General features: G+C 38.0%; 1 protein-coding gene across 3 annotated transcripts in view; it reads left to right on the top strand.

Moving 5' to 3' along the window:
• The window catches only part of LOC144658554 (nuclear cap-binding protein subunit 1-like), a 120,887-nt gene that overhangs the window by 75,036 nt on the left and 21,903 nt on the right, over nt 1-23,948 (top strand). For all 3 annotated transcript variants that reach the window (XM_078519001.1, XM_078519008.1, XM_078518994.1), the window contains 6 exons: nt 7,218-7,281; nt 9,255-9,365; nt 12,221-12,285; nt 14,184-14,246; nt 16,168-16,242; nt 17,365-17,465. In XM_078519001.1, coding sequence (XP_078375127.1) covers nt 7,218-7,281; nt 9,255-9,365; nt 12,221-12,285; nt 14,184-14,246; nt 16,168-16,242; nt 17,365-17,465 — 479 coding nt within the window. The remainder of the gene's footprint in view (nt 1-7,217; nt 7,282-9,254; nt 9,366-12,220; nt 12,286-14,183; nt 14,247-16,167; nt 16,243-17,364; nt 17,466-23,948) is intronic.

The raw sequence follows: 23,948 nt of genomic DNA, 5'->3' as shown, positions 1-23,948 counted from the left end.
GTTATTGTGTACAGAATGTTGTGGTTGATCTTAAATTGAAAAATAGTTCACCAAGGGTGACATGAGTCTAATGCCGTATGGCATAGTGATACAGATTGCGCGGTTTTCGTAAGCCGGTTAAAATTGGTTAGAGGTTTGTGTTCGGGAGTTTAATTTAAAATGCTTATAGCAAGCTAGGGGCATCGTGGATGATTATGGATGAAAACGAAACAGTCATAAATGTTATATGCTTCACAAAATTTAAAGTATGAACAGGAGTTGATGTTACTTCTTCCGTATTGTCCGTAAAAGCAGAAACGATTAAAAATTTGGACAAGATTGCGTGACGATTTACAAAAAGCATGTTCATTACAACAAGGGTTGAAGAACTTCACATCGTTTTCTTTCAGATTTTTCACCATTTTGATGATGACTCTTGAAACAGATTTTGCAATAAAAGCACTTGAAATAGTGACTGTTATTCCATTGTACTGTAAGCACTTAGTGACAGATTTTCCTAAAAACGGGTGTAAATGCTCACGTCAATATAATGATGACCTTTTGAACGCTGGAAACTAGGCAATTATTATCGAGCTACCATACACAGGAGCGAAGACTGTTTATCATGATGTACAAATTTCGCGAATCATCACTTCCATATCAATGTAACCATTTTATGATTTTTCTAGCTGTAAGAAGAACTTAAGATCTCTGAGAGTCGTAAAAGCATGAAATTCGATTTCAGTGTATGGCAAAGGCCGGGACAGTGTAATACTGCAAAGCGGCCAAACAAACGCATTTTGATTTAGTCGCGTAACTTGATTTACATTTATCCATGTACATCTTTTATTTTTGAAGGTTTTTGTTTGCACTGTAAAGAAAAAATTGGTCAAAATTCGAATGACTTAAATACAAAAACCGAGGTAAAGTTTTCTATTTTTTAAAACAAAATAAATATTTGGTCGCATTGTGTAAATAAACGCGAGTCGCCGTCGAAATATTTTTTCTCAAAGACGTCTTGCTTTTTAAGCAAGACGAAAACACAAGTGCTTAACTGAACTGAAAACGAAGATTTATTTTCACAAAAAGCTTACAAATGTCTTAACTGGAAAATTATTTCGTCCTGTTCAAGTGTTGAATAATCGTGACTTGAGAAAGAACTTTTAATTATGCGTGGGAACACGTGTCGCTGATTGGCTGTTTTTAATTGAAACTAATCGTGCGTGTCCGTACGGAGTCCGTTCTTGCAGCTGATCATTGTTTTCTACATTACAGCGAACGATTATCGATCCCGAACCATTCCCTTGGGATTGCTAACAGCTTTTTTCATATAACAAAGAGTCTAATGCGCATGCGCAAAGCGCACGCAAGCATTAGACTCAAAAACTGACATTCTGACGTCGAGAGTTAGCTTAAGGTGATTCCACGGTATTGCATTGCGCATCCTTTCTGCGCATAAGTTTTTGCGTCATTTAGCGCGCGCACGAGCGCGCGCGCACACAGAACACTACGAGATTCCCTTCAGGCTAAGCTCGGTAAGGAAATAAATATCATTTTCTTTTAAACGAGCACGGTGACCCCCATTTTTTAAATGCATTAATTTAAATGTCATACGGTTGTCTACAATATATCGCGATTTTAAAAAAAGTTTAAAATTCTACATTGAGATATTTTAATTTTAATGACGTAAAAAACACGTTTTTAGGTAGTGCCGTTAACGTGCGCACGAAGCAAAATCTTAAATTTCTTTCCTTATCTTAATTCCTGTACAATAAGAATAGTTTTTAATATAAGATCAAGGTCTATTTTGTTGAACTAGACTAATTCTTTAATGCAAAATGTTTTTTCTGGAAATAATAGCGATCCCATTTGGATTACTAGGGTTCCTAATATATATCTCGCGGGTCGTATATTTGCTATAATGTCCATCCATTTTACACAAAAACTAGCGCGGTGACCCCCATTTTTTATTTCATTTTTTTAATGCTCATAACATAATTGTAACCTGGACCAAGTTTCAGAAAATTTTTAATACTCCTTCTATTTCAGTGGAATCACCTTAAATGGAAGTTCATAAATATGTGCAATTTGCTCAGCAGAAAAACCTGCCTTATCAAGATTGCCCCGTGAGGTGGGTTTCTCAAAAACTTTTTTTGTTAGTATTTGTCTTAGCGTCTTGCTTGAAATACTTTGTATATCAGTAATCTTATCTTCGCAGTCGTTAGTTTCGGTTTCTCCGTAGGTAGCCTTGAGCAACTTTTTCCAGCTCGAGGGGATAGCATTTAAAAGCCCTAAATATTGCAAGAAGTGTGTTTTTATACCGAATATATACACTGGAACTCGTTAAACGTCAATAAATTTCCGTTCTCAGATATCAAATCTTTTATGTATTTAACTCCGGCTTCACACCACGGCCTAAAAAATACAGATTTTCCCGCAATTGTAATAAATTGGTTGTTCCAAATAACCTTTTGCTTAAGGGAGTATGAGCCACAATCCTCTGCCATGCATCGAGTACGTCTTTGTAAAATAATGGTAAACAAGAAAGCTGGGGAAGAGTTTTAAGTGAAAAATTGCAATCAAAAATAAGTTTTCCGCCAATGTCTCTCAGATAATCAAGTGGCAGTGATTTCCACATAGCGCACTCGGGAGCGGATAGTCTTTTGACCCAAGCTGCTTTAAGCGATTTGTTGATTATATCAAAATCAGGCATACCTAAACCTCCCTCTTTTCTTTCGCCTATCATCGTTGTCTTTTTAATCTTTGGGTTCTTGTGGCTCCAGATAAAATCCACAATGTGCTTATTAACTCTTTTTACAAAATCTTCGGAAATGAGAAGAACAGCTGAGACAAAGGTTAATTTAGAGAGTGCTAAGGATTTTACTATGTTGATTTATACCATACAGGGTCAAGTCCCTCTGGAAGACCAAACGTTAAGGCATTTTTCTAAGGAACTCAATCTTGTTTCTAAGTTTTTGCTATCAGAAATGTTCTGGTCTGTTGTAAAACAGATACCAACAGCATTAACATAATCCTTAGGCCAGCGAATACCAAAGGGTTTGTCAGTTCTGTTCTTGTTTGAACCTAACCATAATGCCTCCGTTTTGGACCTATTCAGCTCGAGCCCCGAACACAGTTTAAACAAATCCAGCTTTTTGAACAGGTTGCTGGCTGATGTAGTATCTCCAACAAGGCAAGTAGTATCATCAGCATACTGGGATAATTTAAATTCTTTTGAGTTAAGCGATAAGCCCTTTATCGATTTGTCGCTTCTAATAGCGCCTGCTAGAAGCTCCATCCCAATAACAAAAGGGGGGGGACCCCACAGAATTCCAGAAAGGGGGCACCCCTGTCTAACTCCACGCTCCAAAGAAAAAAAAAGGTGTTGCAAAGCCATTGTTAATAACACAGCTTTGTGGGTTAGTGTAAAAAGTTTTGATCCCATTAACTAGCATATCTCCAAAGCCAAAAGTTTTTAATGCTCTGAATAAAAAAAACCATTCAATGCTGTCGAAAGCTTTTTTGAAATCTAAAAATAGCGCAATGCCAGGAGTCTGCGTGTATTGACAACGTTCAATAACATCTGAAATTAGGCGAATATTTTGTCCAATAAATCGCTTTTTTACATAACCTGTTTGATCACTGTGAATAATGCTTGGCAATATTTTAGATATTCTCGAAGCTATTGCTCTAGTAGCGATTTTATAATCAGTGTTCAACAGCGAGATTGGTCTCCAGTTGTCGAGGAGCGTTTTATCTTTATTTTTCTTTGGAATAAGAGTGATCATCCCTCTTCTTTGAGAAATAGTTAATTCTCCACATTCAAAAGCATAATTTAAGCTATCAACTAATTCTTGCCCTACACTTTCCCAGAAAGCTAAGTATAAGAACTCAGCGGAGAGACCATCCGAGCCGGGAGATTTTCCTTTGGCCATTTGCTTCAGAGACACAAAGCACTCGTCTTTTGTTAATAAACCTTCACATGATTGCTTCTGGTCCGCGGATATTTCAGGTAAACCTGGGTTATTAAAAAAGGTTTCGAAGCGCTGGTCATCTGAATTAGCACCAGTGGAAGTGTACAGCTCCTTATAGAACTGACACACTTCATTTAAAATATCGTTTGGTCCATAAAAAGTGGTTTTATCCGGAAGTTTCAGTTCAGTTATATACTTAGTATTGTAATTTCTTTTCTCCAAGCGGTAGAAATATTTAGAATTGCGCTCACCGTGTTCACACCAGCGAGCTTTACTTCGCGCCATGGCCCCCCGGGTTTTGAGCAATGATAACTGGTTCAATTTAAATTTAACATTATGAAACTCGGACACATTTTCCTCTGATGGATCTTCGCCAACTTTTCTTTGCAGATTACATAGTTCGCGTTGAAGCAATTCTTCCTCGTTTCTGCGCTGTTTTGATCGCCTTTTGGAAAAGAATAAAGTAAAGCTTCTGATTTCCATCTTAATCATTTCCCAGTAAAGTCTTTTGTCATCCAAATAGCCATATTTTTCTTTATATTTCTCTATGTTTTTCTTGAGTTCTTCGACGAAATTTTTATCTTCTAGAAGAGAATTATTGAATTTAAAAAAACCAGGCCCGCGCTTTTCATAATCTTTAGACAAGAAAGAGAAAGAGACTGCCGCATGATCTGAGAAAGACACCGGAATTATCTTGCATTCTTTTATCTGATTAATAATGCTGATAGAAACAAAAAAATAGTCCAATCTACAGTGAATTTTTAAAGACTTATGGTGCCAAGTGAACAAAGTCTCATTTGGATGCATGTATCGCCAAGCGTCTTTTAAATCTAGGATTCTACAGAGATTATAAATAGCTTGAACAGCTGCCTCTTTTTTCCCAACGGAGCAGCCACCGCTTTTGTCACTTGAAGTTAGTGCACAGTTAAAATCACCTCCAACAATGATATTCTCATTTGCATATTTTACGAGCATACCCTTGAGGTTGTCGAAAAATTTTACTTGTTCGGCTAGATCGTTAGGAGCGTAAATGTTTACAAAAACAAACGTCGTGTTAACAATTCGGACTTCTAATATTATTATTCTACCTTTTCCGCTTATTGTACATTCGATAATTTCGGCGTCCAGAGAAGGATTAAACATGATCACTGTTCCTTTGCTGTGTTTCGAGCCGTGACAGAAAAACATTTTGCCTCCCCACTCCGCCGACCAGAGTCTTTCAATTTCACAAGAGCAATATCGTTTCTTGCAAAAAAATTATTTGAAATTTATTAATGTGCAGCCATCTAAAAACTTGCCTTCTTTTTCGCGCGCTATTGAGACCCTTTGTGTTCACTGTAAGGCAAGAAAATGAATGTGGCATAATGGTAATAAGAAAATTTGACTTACCTCAATCAACTTGCGAGCTCAAAAAACAGACAGCGGGAAGAAACGAGACCTTGTGAGCACCTAAGACACTTCCTATCACTATTAAAGCTTAGAACATAAATTATAACGAAAACCAAATCAAAGCGACGATAAATACACTGTTACAAGTAAACATTACATTAAAGATAGCCCTATTGCTAAAGAATAAATAATTTCTTGTAAGACACATTCTAATTTGGGATGCCTAACTAGACCAGAGAAAGATAAATACTAGTTACAAGACCCGTATAAACAGGCACCACGTCCAAGCTAAGAGCAAGTCCAAGAGAAAAAAACCTAGCACTACAAAACATAGCCTAGAAAGCATATAGTGTCGTTATTACGAAATAAACACGAGCTCCAGGCAAGCACGGTTTTTGCAGGAATATTGAGTAAAATAATAAATGGGAAGCACTCATTAGCCTTTTTTTTGGGGGGGGGGGCCGGGGCACATGGGGGGGACACGGGGACCGGGGACCGGGGAACGGGGGACCGGGGGCCGGGGAGCCGGGGGGTGGGGGACCGGGGGACCGGGGGGACACGGAGGGAGGGGGGCGGGGGGACGGAGGGGAAAAAAAGAAAAAAAAACACATCGGAGGGGAAAAAAAAGAAAAAAAAAACACATCGGAGGGGAAAAATAGAAAAAAAAAGGTCATGTGCTTGCCCACCTGGGTTTCCATGCTTTCGAACGCATTGAGCTTACTTAATACATAGGTCTGCAATGCGTACATGTGTCTAGAGCGTTAAGCATTGAACGCAGCAATTTGAGTTTACCGTAATTTTAAGAAGTTTAAAGAAGAGATAGCAGAAACAGCAATTTTTAACGTTTGGTTGGTTAAATCACATACTATTTTCAACCTTGAGCAGTACCAGATACTGGAGAAAATTAATGTAAACAGTGAATATTTGGGGGGTTTGGGAGAGGAAGAGAGGTGCAGGTGCAGGACATGCCCTAGAAAATATTTCACACCCTTAGAACTGCTGAGCATCCCTCACTGACTATACCTTGGACAACATAAACCTTTTTTTACCCAAAAACACCACGTATCATCCTGGCCCGCTCTTTCAAACCTTTGGTTATTACTAGTTATATAGGGAACTGAACATAGATAATTATCTTGGGAGGGAGGTGGGTCGTGAAGTTTGTCTGGAAAGCTTTGACTTCTGACATTGAAAAATTTGACATTTTCAGAAAGCCTCTTTCACAAGCGTTCTTTGGGTCCTCAAGAACAAGGCTTCTCCACGTCATTAACGACTGCTTAAACCCAAAGCACATTATATTCTTTCCTGAGGTTTGGCCCAATCATAATTCACTCACATAATCCTGAGCCAGATGGACATAAATATGCTGACCACGCCAATCAAAACCTGTCTTATCTTTAGTCTTTTTCCATGTATACATACATGGGACTTCTGTGATGTGTCCTCAGGTTTGGTTCAGCCATAACCCTGCAGGGGCAATACGTGAATAATTTTAGTTTTCAAGAGAATGCATTTTAAAGCTGAAACAGGTCATGGTCCAGCTAGTGCAAAATGTTTATTCAGTTGTGCTTGTTTGAATGCCATCACAATCCAGTTAAGCAAGTTAATTTTGCAGAATATGAACGAGGCAGGAATCAAAACCACTGTACATAAAAATGGGTATCCATATTGAGTACTTAGGATTACAGGAAAAGGGATTTGATCTAATTTGGTTTTTCTGTTGGCTGTGTTTAATTGGCAAAATTATTATAATAATTCTTGTCTGATGTTGTCATATAAATTATGTGTGTATAATTTATAATGTCTTTTTTCAAAGATAATTTTTGTGCCTTTTCACAAATTTATCATTAACCTCAATGCAATGATTTTTTTTAGTGCCAACCAGCTATTAAACTTACCTGGGAAATCTAAAGTGCCAATTCATTACTGCCTTATTGAGGTGAGTTGTCAATATAATAATGATCTGATGTATGTAATCAAGGGGTAGGTACAAAACGTGGGGTAGGCCATGGCCTAGGGGTGGTTATCTTTTTTTAAATGAACAAAAATAATAAAGATAATAATGAATGAAATACCGCTAAATGCATCTGGCGTTATATACAAAATGCTCTCATAGAATGGGCGAGAGAACTTATACTTTGGGTCAGGAATTTGAGTATTAATTTTTATTAAGAGCACGGATCGCCAGTTGAGAATCAAGCAAAGTCATCAAGTCAGGATCTCAAGTCAGTACACGCGTACGTGAAGGTTATTATTATTGAACTGAAATTTAGTGTACTGAACTGGTTTTGTAACAAGTTTTTCACTTCTTCATAACATCCAAATATAATTCAGCAGAAATCCTTGATTGCACTGCTAACTATATGGCTTCAGCTCTTCGTAAACGTATTCATGTCATGGAAAACATGTTCCAACTGAATGCCAAGCGTGGAATGATTTGTAATAAAATGGGTTTCAGACAACGTTTTGCATGCACTAAAGATCGAGAAATTGTTATCTGGCTACATAAATTTTATGCCGTCGCCTTTCGATGCACTCAACAAACACGGATCGAAGTTCACCAATCAGAACCTGCTAGCATGACCTTCTGAACTTGCGGCTAATTACCATGGAATTACCATGAAACAAACACCGCTATGTAATTGGTGGGTTTCGATCGTTGTTTGTTTACCATGCCATAAGACGAAACCTAACGTTGTTTATAAAATGTAAATCTGCACTGGCAAAAACGTTTTTTTTTTATTTAGATAAATTTTCTATTATCACCATACTGTACAATTTCGGATGGTTCGTCGCAACATGACAAATGTAGTCGAAATAGGACAATTTAAACAAGCTGTCATGCAGTCATGAGTAGTTACAAAAGCTGGGAGTCGTGAACTGAGTTTTCTCTGAAATGGTGAATTTTTAAATCTATATTTTCGTGGAATTATTATTTATGTTCATTTTAGTAAAATAATCAACCCCTAGGCCATGGCCTACCCCATGGGGTAGGCCATGTGGCCCAGGCCATGGCCTACCCCACGTTTTGTACCTACCCGTAATCAGGGCTTTCTTCCAAACAGGCACAATGGCAAGGCGTTTTCTTATCATTTTGTTTGTCAGTCCCTACATTTTAACAGCCCGCCTATTGTACGAATAGGGGGCAAAACATTTTGGTGTGTTAAAGAGGCTCAAAAATAATACTAGCAGAAGAGAAACTGTGAAACATTGTCATTGGGTGAGTTTTCAATTTTATGCAAATGAAGGATATTCTTAGGCGTAAAGACACATTTTTAAATCAATTTTGGGGTTTGTATATATCTAAAGCAGCATCAATCAAAACACGCTGCTACCCTTCCGACTTACAGCTTCTTTATTATCCAGAATTAGGGTGGTCACGTGACCAGTGTGCTTTTAAGTTCTAAAAGCTTCTTGTTCGTTATAAGTGTCTAAGTAGCTGAATAGATAGATTGTCAGTCCAATGCTTGAGAAGGTTTGATTACCATCAGGGACTCAGATGTTTTCACTGTCCCTTGCCTTGACTTGATGAACATTACATCCTTTTCATCTTTATATACATGTATCACCATACAACATACTATCATCAACGTCTGCAGGAAGGGTTCCACATTTGAAACAAGTAGATGCCTCGCTTACCATTAGTTGCTCCATAATTCAGTGGATAAAAGGCCTTCCCAGTGTATGGGAGGTCCTGCTGGGGACTTAGTTGTTTTCTTTATCTTTGTCACAAGCTCTTAACAGAATGAACAAACCTTCCAAACCCATTATGCATGCCAGTAGAATGATGTAAGTTCATGACATTTAATCCCCAATATGCCCTATTTGTCCCTTTTGTTAGACAAAAACAATTTTTTAACCAAAGTAGCATTTCATTATTGTCACGCTACTCTGTCTTTTCCTATTTTTCAGGTGATCTTTTCAGAGATGTTCAGACTTCCAAACTCTCATCATCCTCAAATATTCTATGGATCTTTAATTATTGAACTGTGCAAACTACAACCAAACTCAATCCCTGGTATTGTATCCTTTGTAGTGTTAGCTGGGAGTACTGCTCAATGTTTACACTCTTCTTCATCCGCAGTTCAAATATATGATTTCATATATTCATAATTTTGTCTTTATCTTCCCCGGGTATATTACGAACCGATTTAATGACCAGCTCCCAGTTCGCTTGTTAGCTCAATCGGTTAAAGAGCTGCACCGGTATCACAGAGGTCAGGGTTTGAGTCCCGACAAGCCTAATTTTTTCAGGCTTTCTTTTCGCAACTGCTTAAGTTGTGTTCATAACTGCAAGGATCTTCTCTTTATTTATTCTTCATCTGCAGTTGAAATATAAGATAATCATTTCATATGTTCATTATTTCATCTTCATCTTCCCCGGGTATATAACGAACCAATTTAAGGTAGTAGAACTGTTCAAACCATGTCCAAAATGAAAATTAATGTCTTTAAACTTAAACAACTTTTTTAAATAAAAGTTACATAGGCTTATTAACCAAGGCCAGGACTTTCAGAAAATTGATATACGAGGTGTCAATTTTCACACCTTAGGTGTGAATTCGTGGTTAAATCGCAGGCTCATGAATTTAAAATTTCAGATTTACTGCTTTCCTTTGAAAGATACAGAGAAAATTCCAACTCGAGCCGATTTATGATAGAAACGTTTAATTACCTAGAAATACCCGGAGTATGTCAGCATTTACTTCTGGAGATAGAGCGTTCTGATTATTTTTATATGTGCCTCAACTTTGAACAGCCATAATTTTGTCAAAAATGTCTTGTCCACTCCGGGTATTTATACACAGTTTTCTCAACATTACACAAATAAACAGTGCAAATTTTACCAAGGTCTGACAATTCTACACCTAACTGCCTTTCGAGGCAGTCTGTTACGGCGGCAAAATAAGCAAATGTAAACAGCGAAATACGCGTTTGACGCTTTGTTTTTTTGCGACGCCATATTGAATTGTCATAGGTTAACCGCTGTTCGATGTGTTCAAGGCCTTATCATTACGTTTTTCCACGAAAAAGCACGAAAAAATACAGATACTTTAAACACCCGCAGATAAGCCGCACCCTGAATTTAGCAACTCAAATTTTGAAAAAAAAAACGTTTTTTGAAAGTAAATCAAAGAAAATCCAAAGTCAAGTCTTCTTCATCGAACGTCTCCTCCGTCCGTTACACCCAAAAAGAAAGTTTACGTTAAAGTGCCTATGAAGTAAAAATAAGCTGTTTATTTTAAGGCTCAGGGACCCTCGGCGGGACCCGCCGCCTCTCCTCTGGGGGCTCGTCCACTGGCGTGTGGCCAGCTCTCCGGCGCGTTGTGGGTCGCGTCGTTCCTTTCGCCATTTTTTTGTGTCTTCATAAAATTAATAATTTTATATAAACACCAGTTATTCGAATTGATAATCTTAATGCAGAACACCTATTTAATTTTAATATTCAGAAATTACTTACGTTAGCTTAGGCTAGATCAACTGTGTGATGTGATATTAATTTGCATACTATTCATAAAAGTGTCAATTCACGAAAATTTTCAGCACCTTTTTCAAATGTTCCAGCAGATAAGCCGCACCCTCGATTTCGAGCGAAGATTTTTGGAAAAAAAGGTGCGGCTTATCTGCAGGTTTTTACGGGATTTCCGACTACAGTCAACTCTCGCCTTGCGGACACCCCGCTATTGCGGACACTCGCTATTACGGACAAAATCCAGATCCCCGGTGAATAAGGTTTGACTGAAAATGACTCCTGCTATTACGGACTCTCGCTATCTCGGACACTAAACGACGCCCTGAGCGTGTCCGAGAGTTGACTGTACTGTCAGAGAAAACATGGCGGCGTAAACAAATATGATACACGTAGCAACGCCAGATTTCACAATGGCCGATTCCCTCTATAGCGCGCGCCTGCAGGGAATCACGGTAGTTGTATTCATCAAACCATGCGCGAGACTCGGCAACGATTCACGCTGCTGAGTCTCGCGCATGGTTTGATGAATACAACTACCGTGATTCCCTGCAGGCGCGCGCTATAGAGGGAATCGCGTATTGCGTTACGGAACTCGCGCTGCGTTTTCTCTGGGCTCTGCGAGGGTCGGATATCAAGACAGCTTCTTCATGGGCTTAGAAGGCTTAGACAAAAGGTATATATTTAGTCAATGCTTTCGAATTATATTTGAAGATGAAATATGAAAGAATTTTGCTGTCTTAATTTGACTGAAATTTCGCTCGAACTGCGTAGATACGATCGCCTGTTGTAAAGTTGATTCATGTAACATTGCTGTCAACGCGAGGTCATATCGACTCAGATTGCAGAGCGCTAATCATTAACATTGCAAAATGGCGCTTGTAGCAACCAATTTTGGCCTAATTTTTCTCCGCCTCTAAGCTAAAAGAAGCCCCCATCTCTTCCATCTCTTTGAAAAGAGCAAGTTTTTGGCTTGTTAGCTCAATTGGTTAGAGCGCTGCACCGGTATCACAGAGGTCAGGGTTTGAGTCCCGGCAAGCATGATTTTTTCAGGCTTTCTTTTCGCAACTGCTTAAGTTGTGTTCATAACTGCGAGGATCTTCTCTTCATTTATTCTTCATCCGCAGTTCCATATATATGATTTTGTATATTCATTATTTAAATGTTTACACTATAACAGGTAACAGTTTATGAAAAGAATTGCAGCACAAAGTGTACCTAAAGTTTAAATTAGTTAGTAATGGAACAATAGCTGAACTAAGTCAGAACTAAAAACAACATTCATGATTATGGGGGGAAACATGTGCATACAACTTGAATAAATTATAATAAATTATTTACACTTCAAATTGATTTGAGTGTAATAATTTTAACCAATATGTCAATTTCCTTAACGCAGCATCAACAGGTTGCTCAGGCAACAGAGTTATTATACGAGAGATTAAACTCAATGAACACAACTTGTGCTGAAAGGTAGGTTGTTTAGGTGAAGTGGTGTTACATTTTATTGCATAAAGGAAGGCTTGTCACTTCACAACTTGGCTTAAGTTTTATTACATGTATGATGAAAGTAGTATAATGAAGACAACAGTTATAAGACATAAAAACGGTCGCCTGCTAAGTAAGGACACTTAAACAGCTATCATACACAAACTTTTGAACCATTAACTTCCCTTCCCCTCTGCAGCATAAAAAAGCAAACACTAAATTGGCAATTTCTCATGCAGAAAGGCCAAGTAACAATTGGCTGAAATTTTCAACAACATTCCCAGATGAATAAAGGTCATTTATAACAGATTGTTTCTGAAGTAACAGGAGTATCAAAAAACATGCTATTTCAATATATCAGTTCAATCGGTATAAATCGTAACAAAATATACATTGGGGGTTCCAAACTTTACTTCTAAGTATATCACTGTATTGTGACGGCAGCGTTTAACATTGCCAAACCTCATTCTCCAGGCAAGAAAACGTATAAGCACAGTTTAGTTTTACAATTACAAACACTCACTTGTTAATGGTCATTAATACGCTAAAATCTTATGAAAGAAACATCTTTTGCTTCTTGTAAAAACACCGAACACTTTCATCATACACAGTTAACACGTTCAACACACAACTTGATGGCTTTGGCAGCTCCAGAGGTAGCATGAGAACACTTTGTTACATGTTCTGCTCCCCCATAAATGAACATTTCTTGTTCAGTTGTTTTCATTCTCTCCAAGAAGCGAAAAGCTCTCAAGATGTGAAACTGTGCGCGAAGAATCCTTCACGTGTGACTATACAGTCTACAACAACAATTTCTTTGTCTAGAGGAGACAATATTTTAATTAATCGGGCGGGCCTGCCATTTTCCCCTCTTTTCTTTTTCTCTCTCTCACTTCTTTCTTTTTTCTCTCTTTTTTTCTCTTTCCTCCCTCACCCCCCCTCCCCCCTCCCCCCCTCCCCTCCTCCCCCTCCCCCTCTCCCTCCTCTCCTTCCCCCCTCTCCCCCCCCCCCCCTCCCCCCATCTCTCATTCTTGCGGGCTTTCTTTTACTGTTTGTAAATATTTCACCTAGCATTGTAAAGAAAAAGATGACGTGGTAGGAGATTCTTACGTTCACTCCGGACTAACGCAAACACGACTTGTGTTTCTCGTGATGCTTTTCTATATTTTACTGTGCGGTGCGTCACTGAAGAGGTCGGGGTCAAGCATTCCAGATTATAAACTGCTTGCAGTTCTTGTTTTGTTTGGACCCCGAACACAAGTGAATGATCCTCCATCGTGTTACATAAACAGAACAACAAGTTACGATTGTTATTCAAAACCTGAGAGGAAAATTTGGCCCTAATTCAAAGCAAAATTCCTCCATTTCAATGCTTTGCTTTCATAAACATTGAGGAACTCTTCTCAGGCAACATTCTGACAGAGGTAAACTGCTTAGTGCAGGCTACAATACTGCTGTGCAGGATTGACACAGTTTTCACGTTCTGATCGCTGGTCAAGGGGAACGCAAGCTCTGGGAACAAGACTGGGCTGTTATAAACATGGCACGTATAAGCTACATGTACATGTAGGTGTGATATGCAATCTGCTGGTCACTGTCTGCAAGATTAAGTTAATGGGACTCTCTTGGGCCTGCAATTAAACCCTGCTGTACATTTTAAGTAACCAATACATGTTTTGTCTTAAACAAGTATAGAAGTCAAGGGGTTGTGTTGAGAGCTTCACAGTACTTCATGTTATTGTTATGCATACTTTCAATACAATAAAACATGAAAAAATCCACAAGAATCTGTTACAAAGCTTGTTAAATTAGCTTCATACTGTTTATGTTAAAACGTGATGTCAGTGATTTCATTGTTTTTATTATTATGTTCCTTTTTTCAGGTTTGTCTACTGGTTCTCATATCACCTCAGTAACTTTCAGTTTAAATGGGGTTGGGATGAATGGTATGTCTGGACTTCAATTTCAATTAATTTTATTACCTGTAATAATACAGTGGATGTTAATTTAGTTAAATGTAGTTTCAAGAGAAGAGGAAATTTTGGATTGGAATCTGAAGAAATTGATGTGAATCTAAATGCTCTAAAACTTTACCAGGAAAAAAATGGAAGAATATTGATCAGTGCTTTGCAAAAAAAAAAACAATAACTGGAATCACCGCATTTTTATTGAAGAAACTTGGGAGAATGCTTGGATTTAGTGGCAGCCTTCATAGCTGCACCAAAGTGATCAAACTGCATTACCATCAAAGTCAGTGATAGACGATCTTTTGAACCAAATTCAAACAGAGAGTTGATGGTTGACTTTTGTTCATCCGGACACTCTAACTGTGAACGTAAACAAAAGAACTGTGCTGGCAATTCATATAATTTAACTTCCGGTGTTCACTGGCAGTCTTTGATGTTGGAGGAGTACTTCACTGGACCCTAGGCAGATATTTGTCAGAATATTGGATGTATCTTAAGAAATAAACCCCCATGAATTCTAACCTGCGTGGCCAAAATTTATGTCAAACTTTCTTTGCAGATAATTACATGTATCTGTCAAGTGTGAAGTATTCTTGCAACATCAGCGACAACTGTTGAGTGTATGACTCGCTAGGAAAAATGATTAAACATCTAAATGAGAATTTTCTGCTATTCTTTTATCAATTGAACTCAAGATTGAATTTGACCTCTGTGGTAAAAGCAAACACTGGGTTCTCCCATATAAGGTCATAATAAGTTTTGATTACAGGGTGGGTAGCCGTTGTGTTAACTTGGCTTGCAGTTTGCTCTCTTAAACGGTTGGTGACCCCCATTTTTTTCGGGAAAAATAACCTTTTGGGATAAATCTCTACCGATTGACCAAAAATGAGCCAAATTGGAATGTTAGAAGTTTATTATTTTTTATTTTCTCTTCCCGCGCGCGATCGAATCAGTCAAATTTTTCAGCATTTTTCTGTTTTGAACGTTTGCAAATCCAATTGTTAAAGACAAGGTTTACTCTAAGGGACTTCAAAAGTGAAATATATTTGTTCATTAGACCCACTCAAATAAATTGGGACAAAGGAAGGTGACCTGCATCAATTCATTTAAAATATTTTGTTGCCAGCAGCTGCAGAGATCATATCGGGTGATGAAATCAAATTTATCCAAATAAGCGCCTTCTTTCAGATATTATATCTCGAATTAGTAAAAACTCAGCTGTGTTCTATTGGAAATCCGCGAATCTGATTGGTTCTCCCACTGTTTTCTATTCGCCGATAGAAAACAGTCGCGCGCGCGCGTGCGTAGCTCTTTAAGCGGTAAATTTTCTTGATTTTTGTCTCCAAAGTGCACAATATTGCAGATTTTGGACTGCAATCCTTTAGAGTTTCTACTAAAACAATTAGACTATTCGCCCTCGTTTTCTGTGAGCGATAGTCAACTCGGCTGCGCCTCGTTGACTATTTGCTCATAGAAAACTCGGGCTCGTAGTCTAATTGTTAAATAGAATTCGTTGACCCCCAATTTTTTTGACATTTCTGACTTAAGTAACTTGTAACCTAGCAGTGGTGAAAGTTTAAGAAAAATTGCAATGTTGGAAGATTTTCGCGCGAACGTCCTTAAAAGATCACATACCACTGAATTTGGTGGTACAATGTTATCCCACGAATATACATAACAAAGCGCCAATTGCAGATTCATTAAATTAATGAAAGAAAGGGAAGTTGAAATTAAAAATTTATTTCTAGATTTAAAGTTTGTGACCCTGATGTAGTTTTTTTTTTCTTTACACTTTACTATGTATACCTTATCTCGTCTTCTTTGATTTGTTGTAGTCATTATCATAAAATATTTATTATGTAATCTCATAACTCAATAATGTTATGACTGCATTTTGAAGGGTTTCTGCTACTGATGCTGGATTGGAATCACCTAGATGTGTATTTTTAGGCGAACTTTTTGAAAGGATAAAAAGGTAAGGAAGTGTACTAGTTAAGCAAAAGGGCCACATTGTACATGTAGTTCATTGCACAGTTATCAACATAACCTTTGACATCTGTTTGACATAACTGACACTAGGACATGACAAACTTTTGATTGGTACAGTGCATGAGTTTTGGCACAACTTTCTCAAAATTATATCAGCCAAGCCGTGATTGGCTCAACTGTGGTGTGGGAGGGAGCATTGCATGACAAGCCTAAAGAGTGACTGGGAAGAAGACCATGATCAACCCAGACTTTTGTTAGCCAAGATGTATTTTGCACCCACTTAACTAAGCAAATAGTACATTTAGTAGTAGTAGTTAGTTAGTAGTGGATAATGTTCAGTTGTTGTTAACCCTAGACGTGCCAACTTTTTTGGATGGAGTGGCCTGCAAACGCCAGAGCAAATCATGTTCTCACATTTATACCACACTAAAAACATGTGCTGAAATAAATGTTTAATTCTACCTTCATGTTTTGGTCCAAGCCATCCAAAGTGACATACTTTTACAAAGCAAGAGTTAAACTCTTTCCATTATAGCCCAAAAAAGCGATGGCTACCAAAATATATAGTGGTAAATCTAACTTTTTTGCCACACTTGCGATCCACGGGCGAGCGAAGTCGTTCCACAATGCAAGTACGATCGAAAGTAGATTTTGTCCTGTACCAACATGCCGAAGGAAAATTTTCAGTTATCGATCAATGTCGAGGTCCTGAAGATCCCATTTCCACGATTTTCTTGTTTTTTTAGTTCTGAGGACGCGTAAAATTTTGGGAGAAGAAATACATAACAAAATGGCCGCCATTTTATCTTCTTCTTTGCAAATGCGGACGCTCAAACTCGGGTGACTGTCGGCTTCACAACTTAAATTACAAATGGTTGTCAAAGTTAACTTACAATCGATAGTACAGCAATTCCTATTGGCCCAATGTGTTTCCTGTGACTTAGTAACCAATTAAATGCGGGGCCGATTAGATCGGCCCGTGGCACATCTAGGGTTTCCTAGAACTTCATTTTAAATGTAATCAAAAAGACTTTTACCTTCTGTATCACTCTTTTGTTCTATCTAGAACTATCGTGTTAAATTATAAATGTTGTTTTTATTGTTTTAGATTAGCATACCATCAATTCCTGATTGAGAACATTCCTGACGGATTACATACTCTGCTTCCTGTCCCCCCTGCACCAAACTACAGATTCAAAGATGAACAAGGTATTTGAGTCTTCATCAATTCCGAGAGCTGGTTGATACATACATCTTATTAACCAGGCGTGAGAGCATTAAGGTCTTAACTGCAGAGCGGCAAGGATCATTTTTGAGTTATTTTTTCAAAATAGCTCTTGTCGGCGTGTTCCCGTGTATCATTCTAGTCAGTGGGTCAGTGGTTGTGTTTGTCCACAATCGATGTCTCATATTGGGGGGCAATCTGAAGGTGTGGGTCGTGATTGTTGTAGGGGCGAATGGTGAGTTGATCCTGATAGTTCGCTCCCCTACTACACACGCCGTGAGCAGGCCCAAACTAACTTTTTTCTTTCGGCGTGGGAGGCTGCTTCCGTGTAATATTGTGTGGAGGGGGCGGTCAAGGGTGCGTAGTGTGCCATGCCCCTTTTGGGTCGCTAAACTGTTGGAAGTAAGACGTTATGTCCGCGGTGGTTCTTTCCCGTCGGTCGCGTCGGCTTCTATGATAGTTTCTCCGGTAAACGAGACTGGAAGTGAGATCAGAATCGAAAGAGGCATCACGTGTCGCTGCAACGGTCACACTCATTTTGGCCTTCTCGGGCATGGTGAATCGCAAACGCACGTATACACTTCAAAAATCAAAACAAATCCGGGCGGTGTAATTTTCAAACATTACGGAAAACTTTCTGTAGCAACTACGATCGATACAAAAAAGACTAGAGCGCTCGTGATGATACTCATTTTCTTGTTTGTGACGGTGAGGAACGAAAATCTTGAGTTCGAAGAAACAGGTGGGCCTCCGGAGTGGTTTTTGTTCGTTACTTGTTTTAGTACTTTTCGTTCTTCTTGGACGTGGCTTTTTTCAAGGGTATCGTGTTACGTTCGTTAAAAAACACGTGTCAGTCGAAAAATTGTAAGTGTTTGGCAGCCAAAAGGCCAAAAAGGGAAATGGTACTGAAAGCTAGCAAAAAAACCGCTTTAAGAATAAGAACGTGCCGTTTTTGACATTTTGATAATTGAATTAGTTTTGTTTTTCAATTAATGATGAAAATTTACGTATTGAATGAAACAGTTCTGATGTATAAAAAGTGAAAAATTTTGTTTGCAGCATTTTGCAGGCGTGGGCGCATACACAAAACTAGCTCTTGGCATAAACCATCCCAACAGACAATCACCATTCACCCCAAGCCACCCCATAAATTGAAAAAATAACTCCTCACGCTAGCGTGCTATGTTTAACCTACCTAAAGACATGTCATCTACTGAAGTCCTTGACCGCGCTAAATGGGACACTTTAAGAAATACGTACAAACTTTCGATTCTGAAACTTATCTATAAGATCTACCATAATGACTCCCCCTCTTGCATGGCTCGACTTGTAACCAAGTTTCAACACTCGTACAATTTTAGAAAAAAACATTTACTAATTCCCCCATCATTTAATACCAATTCAATGAAACTTTCAACATCTTACAGAGGGGCAGTGCTCTGGAACCTTTTACCAGGAGAGTGTCACGAGGCGATGTCCCTCAGGAGTTTTGTGACAACGATCAAAAAGTCGAACATAATTAAAAGTACCAATTTTAACAATCTTAGTTTATTGTAAGAGATCTAAGCGCTTTTTATCTTTTTATCATTGTAACAATTTTAGCAATTTATCTATTTTTAGCAATTAGTTTAGCGTTTTTTTTTTTTTTTTTTTTTTTACCTTAATATAGTTTTAATGTTTTTATCTACTAGTTTTAAGGTTTTATTTACACACGACCCCACAAGCTATGTAGCTTTTTTATCCCATCGTGTATAAATAAAGGTTTTGATTTTGATTGATTTTGAACAGTACTGACTGAGTGTAGTGTGGTCCATACAGAAAAGACCGTTGCCAATATTCTCCCAGTAGCATTCTCAGCAAGTTTGGTTAATAAGAAATTTAATACATGACTAAAAATTATTTTAGATACATGTAGTTATAAGTGGAAAACAGAAAGGAAAAAAAGAATGGCATACTGATAGAGGGCCCACTGAGTGTTTCATTTAGAGATAAGAGGTTTTTCATGAAAGTTATTTTTTGTTCTTTTGTTAGCCATTACAATGTAAAGGACTGTTCAGAGATAAGCAGAATTTTACAGTATTTGTGGAAACTCTATGAGAATTTCCACAAAATACTGCCTGGTATTTCGACACAACAAATTTAACACTTTTTTGGCAACCAAACTACTTGTCCCACATTTACAAGTTAGATATCTGGTTTTGAAATCCCAATGCAAGTGTAGCTAGAAGTTTAAAAAGGGCCATGTCAAGCAGTTTTGGGTAATTCTGTTTATTGTTTCATAAAGAGCTTTAAACTTCAAATTGGCAGAGCAAAAGTCTTTTTTTTGGCAAAATCACGGCCACATTACAAACAATAACGGGGTAAAAAGCTTTTCCATTGCAAACCAGACAAGACTCCACTGAGAATGAAGCCCCTTTTTTGCATCCATTCTTCCTGTAGAAAAAGCCACGAGTTACCTCTCTCAGCCATTTTTTATGTATTTTCATTCACACACTGTTTACAATGAATACTCACAATACAATTTTACAACAGCAGTCCTACTATCTAGCGACGAAAACCTACTGACTTAAGAAAAAAAAAAAAAAAAAAAAACAGCAACAGTGCACCTACCGGTAGTTTACAACACCTTTTTTCCTGTTCCATATACTTTAGTTGTAATGCATAACAGCAGGACAAAAACTGGCCCATCTTTTATTAAATTGATTTATGTATTATTCTTAGTGCAAATATATTTTTCTGTTTCAAATTTGATTTTGATCTTTATCTTAAAGCCCTCTTTTAAAGTAAGGCGAACAAATTCGTTTGATAGCAAGTAGAAGTAAAGTTCAAAGTCTTTCCAGAAAAGCTTTGTGAATGCACAGCAGGTGTCTTAAGGTTTCCGGATCGAACTTTCAAAAGGAACATTTATCATCTGTGATAAATCCTATATTATATAATTTAGTATTTAAAGTATAGAGTTAAGAACCTTATATTGAAAAGCCTTAACATACCCCTCAGAGCACACATGATGCGGCAGGAGAAACGCTTTTTCGAGTTGATCATCATTTAAGTTAAAATCATGTTTAAGAAGTAAGGAATTATTAGAAAATTGTGCTTTTTCACTTATAAGCAGTGTATTATTATTATAAATAGTCTTTTGTCTTTTTGTGGTTACTGGCTCTCTTAACCTAATGCCATCAGGTCTGTAAGTTAGTCTGTCAGTGACTTTTTTATTTGGGTAACCGCTGACCGAAACGTACTGAAAATGTGTGGGACATTGCAGGCTTGTTTTCCCATGTCCATTTCTCAGGCATGGCAATCTCGAGCCCAAAGTCCGTCTAGTCGGTCAGCGGTATGGGACGGACTCTGGGAAACTGGAATTGATCAGATCAATTTCAGGTAGAACCTTGGTCTTCCGGTTTTTATTGCGCATGCTTTTAGGTCTAAGCGGAAGTAAATTTCCCAGAACGGAAGTAAATCGAGAAAGATGAACTATTTCTAACACAGTATAGACAGAACTTGTCTTTATCGAAGCAACAAAAGTAACAACAACGTTCTGCAGTTAACAAAAGAGAGAGTTAAAAAAAAAGAGCGTCTGGTGTTTTGATTTCCTTTAGTCGCATTCTTGAGCATACTGCTATATTTGTTTTAAATCAAAGGTCTTGTTAGCCTTCCAGGATTCCGTCTGTGAAGACTGTGTGCGTGTGACCCGGCGTTGTTGTTTTGCAGTGACGGCTAAGAAATTTACATAATGCCCAACGCATGGGCAAGCTATTGTTCTATTGTAAAAATTTTTGTTTGGCGACTCTTGTATATTTCAGAGGCTTCTCGGTGACAGCGCATCTTTTCAGGATAGATTGAATGTTTTCGAGCAAATAATATTTTCCTCGTCGAATGGCGGTAATATTAATAAAGACGAAAAGGCCACACCGGTCAACGCTATTCAAAAGGTGTAATTAGAATTTCGGCGACTCAGCACGTGCACACAATTCACGTGCACACAATTGTGCAATTCTTTTTCTTCAGCAAAACAACAACGCGTAATTAAATTCTGCGTTATTAGTTGTTAATTTGAATCGAACACAGTCTGCGATATTCAGTTTTTCAACTGAAACGGAGATTTGAATGAAAACAGTAGTTCTAGCGAGATTTGTAAGTCAACTATAAATCGAGTTTTCAATCGACCTTACCTTGCTGACGCCGTCGTTATTGTTATTATTGTCGTTATTGAAGTCTAGAACCGAAGGAAATGAATCTGGAGAATACTCAACGGCAGAAAAAAGTGGACATTGATGTCTTAAAGTCTTCGTTCGTGGGATGTTTTTAAGTACAAATAAGGTATTCTCCAATAAACCTAAAGATACAACTCCTCTCGTCATTGTTGTTCTTATTTACTGCAGGCCGCAACCGCATGTCCTCTTAAGGCTGGTTCTCATATGATCGCCCCGATCGTTTCTATCGCATCGATCGTTTGCAAATACTGAGACGATCGTAGGCGATCGAAGCGATTGGAAGCGATCAGGGGGTTCTCATATGATCGCCCCGATCGTCTGGTATATGCAAAATAGGGTTAAACAAACAAGATAATAATTCATGATCTTTTCTTTGTTCCCGCATATGAATATTCGATTTTTATTCCGATCGACGTACGTGTTAGTGTTTCTTCAAAACTGCGATATCGCTTATGGCAGCCTTCGATGCAAAAGCAAACCTCGTGGCCTCCTCTCTTTTCGGAATTGCCGTTTTACGGCGAAGGAGCAAAAGGGAGGCCAAACGGAAACGTAGTTCTGGGTAATACTGATGCACCATGGGACAGTTTGGATCGCTTCGATCGTCCCCCTCGGTGAAAGTAGTTCTCATATAATCGTTCGCGATCGCCGCGGTCTGCGACCGATCGCCCGGATAGAACAGGGACGATCGAAGCGATCGCGATCGCCCCGATCGTCGCAGACGTTAGTGATCGTCTCTGTAATGTTCTCATATGATCGCCCCGATCGCAAGCAAACTTTTTGAAGCGACAGAGGCGACAGAGACGATTGGGGCGATCATATGAGAACCAGCCTTTAGAGGGCTTTTTTTTTCCTTAAAATATCAAAACCATTGTTTTTAATAATCAAAGAGGGTGTCGTTTCCCTAAAGGTGTGATTATTGTTTTTGTTAGTCTGATTCGATTTTAATTTTAGGTGGGACAGTAAATTTGTCCTTTCAATGTTTTTTGCAATGATATGATAAGACTCTGTGGTATTTAAATCGAATGGAAGGTCAGTGACATGAGTTAAACCGGACTCAAAAAATGTTTTGTAGAATACAGTAAAAACCCGCGTATAAGAACCTAACATTTAAGAACTTGTTAGGCTAAAATTTCATCTTTAAGCACTCTTCACATAAGAACCATTTTATGCTAAAATTCTAAAACAGGTTCTTATTTTCAAAAAAGAAAAAAATAATCTTCTCAAAAATATATTTATAACACAGTCTGTACACTTTATAGTTACAGCATAGTTACATAAAACTTGTACTCCTTGAAATATATAATTATTAACTGAGATGAACAGATGAACCTTATGATATTATAGTGAAGGTTACAGTATAGGTTTGATTTTAACAGAATCAGATTAAAATAGTATAGTATTTTGCTTACCAAAGCCTCCAAGAATACTGTTATTGGACATTAAAGAGCAGATCATTTAAAAATTCTACTTTATTTCTTGAACAAAAGTTAAGAACCTAATTAAGAACCTAGTTAGCCTAATTTTACACTGAATACCATTTATGTAAGAACCTGTTTAGGCTAACTTGAAAAAACCTAGGTTCTTATATGCGGGTTTTTACTGTATTGGTTTATTGTCTATACGAATATCTTTGTTATTCCATAAGATTTCTAGCCACTGTTTCTCTGTAGGACTACCTCCAATTTTCCATATTTGAATTTTGTTGTTGTAGCAATAGTAAGTATGGGAAAGCGCATGACCTAGTACAATTCGTGGTAAATAGGTACGAGTGATGTTTTGAAAGTTCTCAAAACTGTAGGAGCCTTTTAGTGAGTGCAATTTGAGAACTTTCAAAACATCACTAGTACCTGTTTTAAAATCACGAATTGGCCATGCGATTTTTTATTTATAGTATACCCAACAATAACGATTCAAAACAATATGTCTTATGTAAAACCACGGATTGTCTTCGGAATACTTCAGGCAATCTTCAGAAATCTTCCCAAGTCTTCAGGCCAACAGCGGAAAATCTTAGGAAGACTTTGGCTGAACTCCAAAAGTCTTCGGATCAGCTTTGAAAATCATCGGAAGTCTTAGGGTTAACTTCCAAAGTCATTGGGTCTTGGGGTCAACTTCTGAAGACTTCAGTGATCTTCCAGACTTTGAGTCAACTTCAGAAAGTAGAGTAATAGCGTGAGGTACTCTTAGGGAGTACAATTTGGGTTATTAAATTGTACTGCTCTCATCCAATCAGAGTCCAGTAATTTTGTTTGAGTG

This window comes from Oculina patagonica, chromosome 1, assembly GCF_052425735.1.
Source record: "Oculina patagonica isolate OP01 chromosome 1, crgOcupat, whole genome shotgun sequence".
Lineage (NCBI taxonomy): Eukaryota > Metazoa > Cnidaria > Anthozoa > Scleractinia > Oculinidae > Oculina > Oculina patagonica.
The sequence above is the reverse complement of the archived record's forward strand: the minus strand, read 5'-3'. Positions and strand labels throughout refer to the sequence as shown.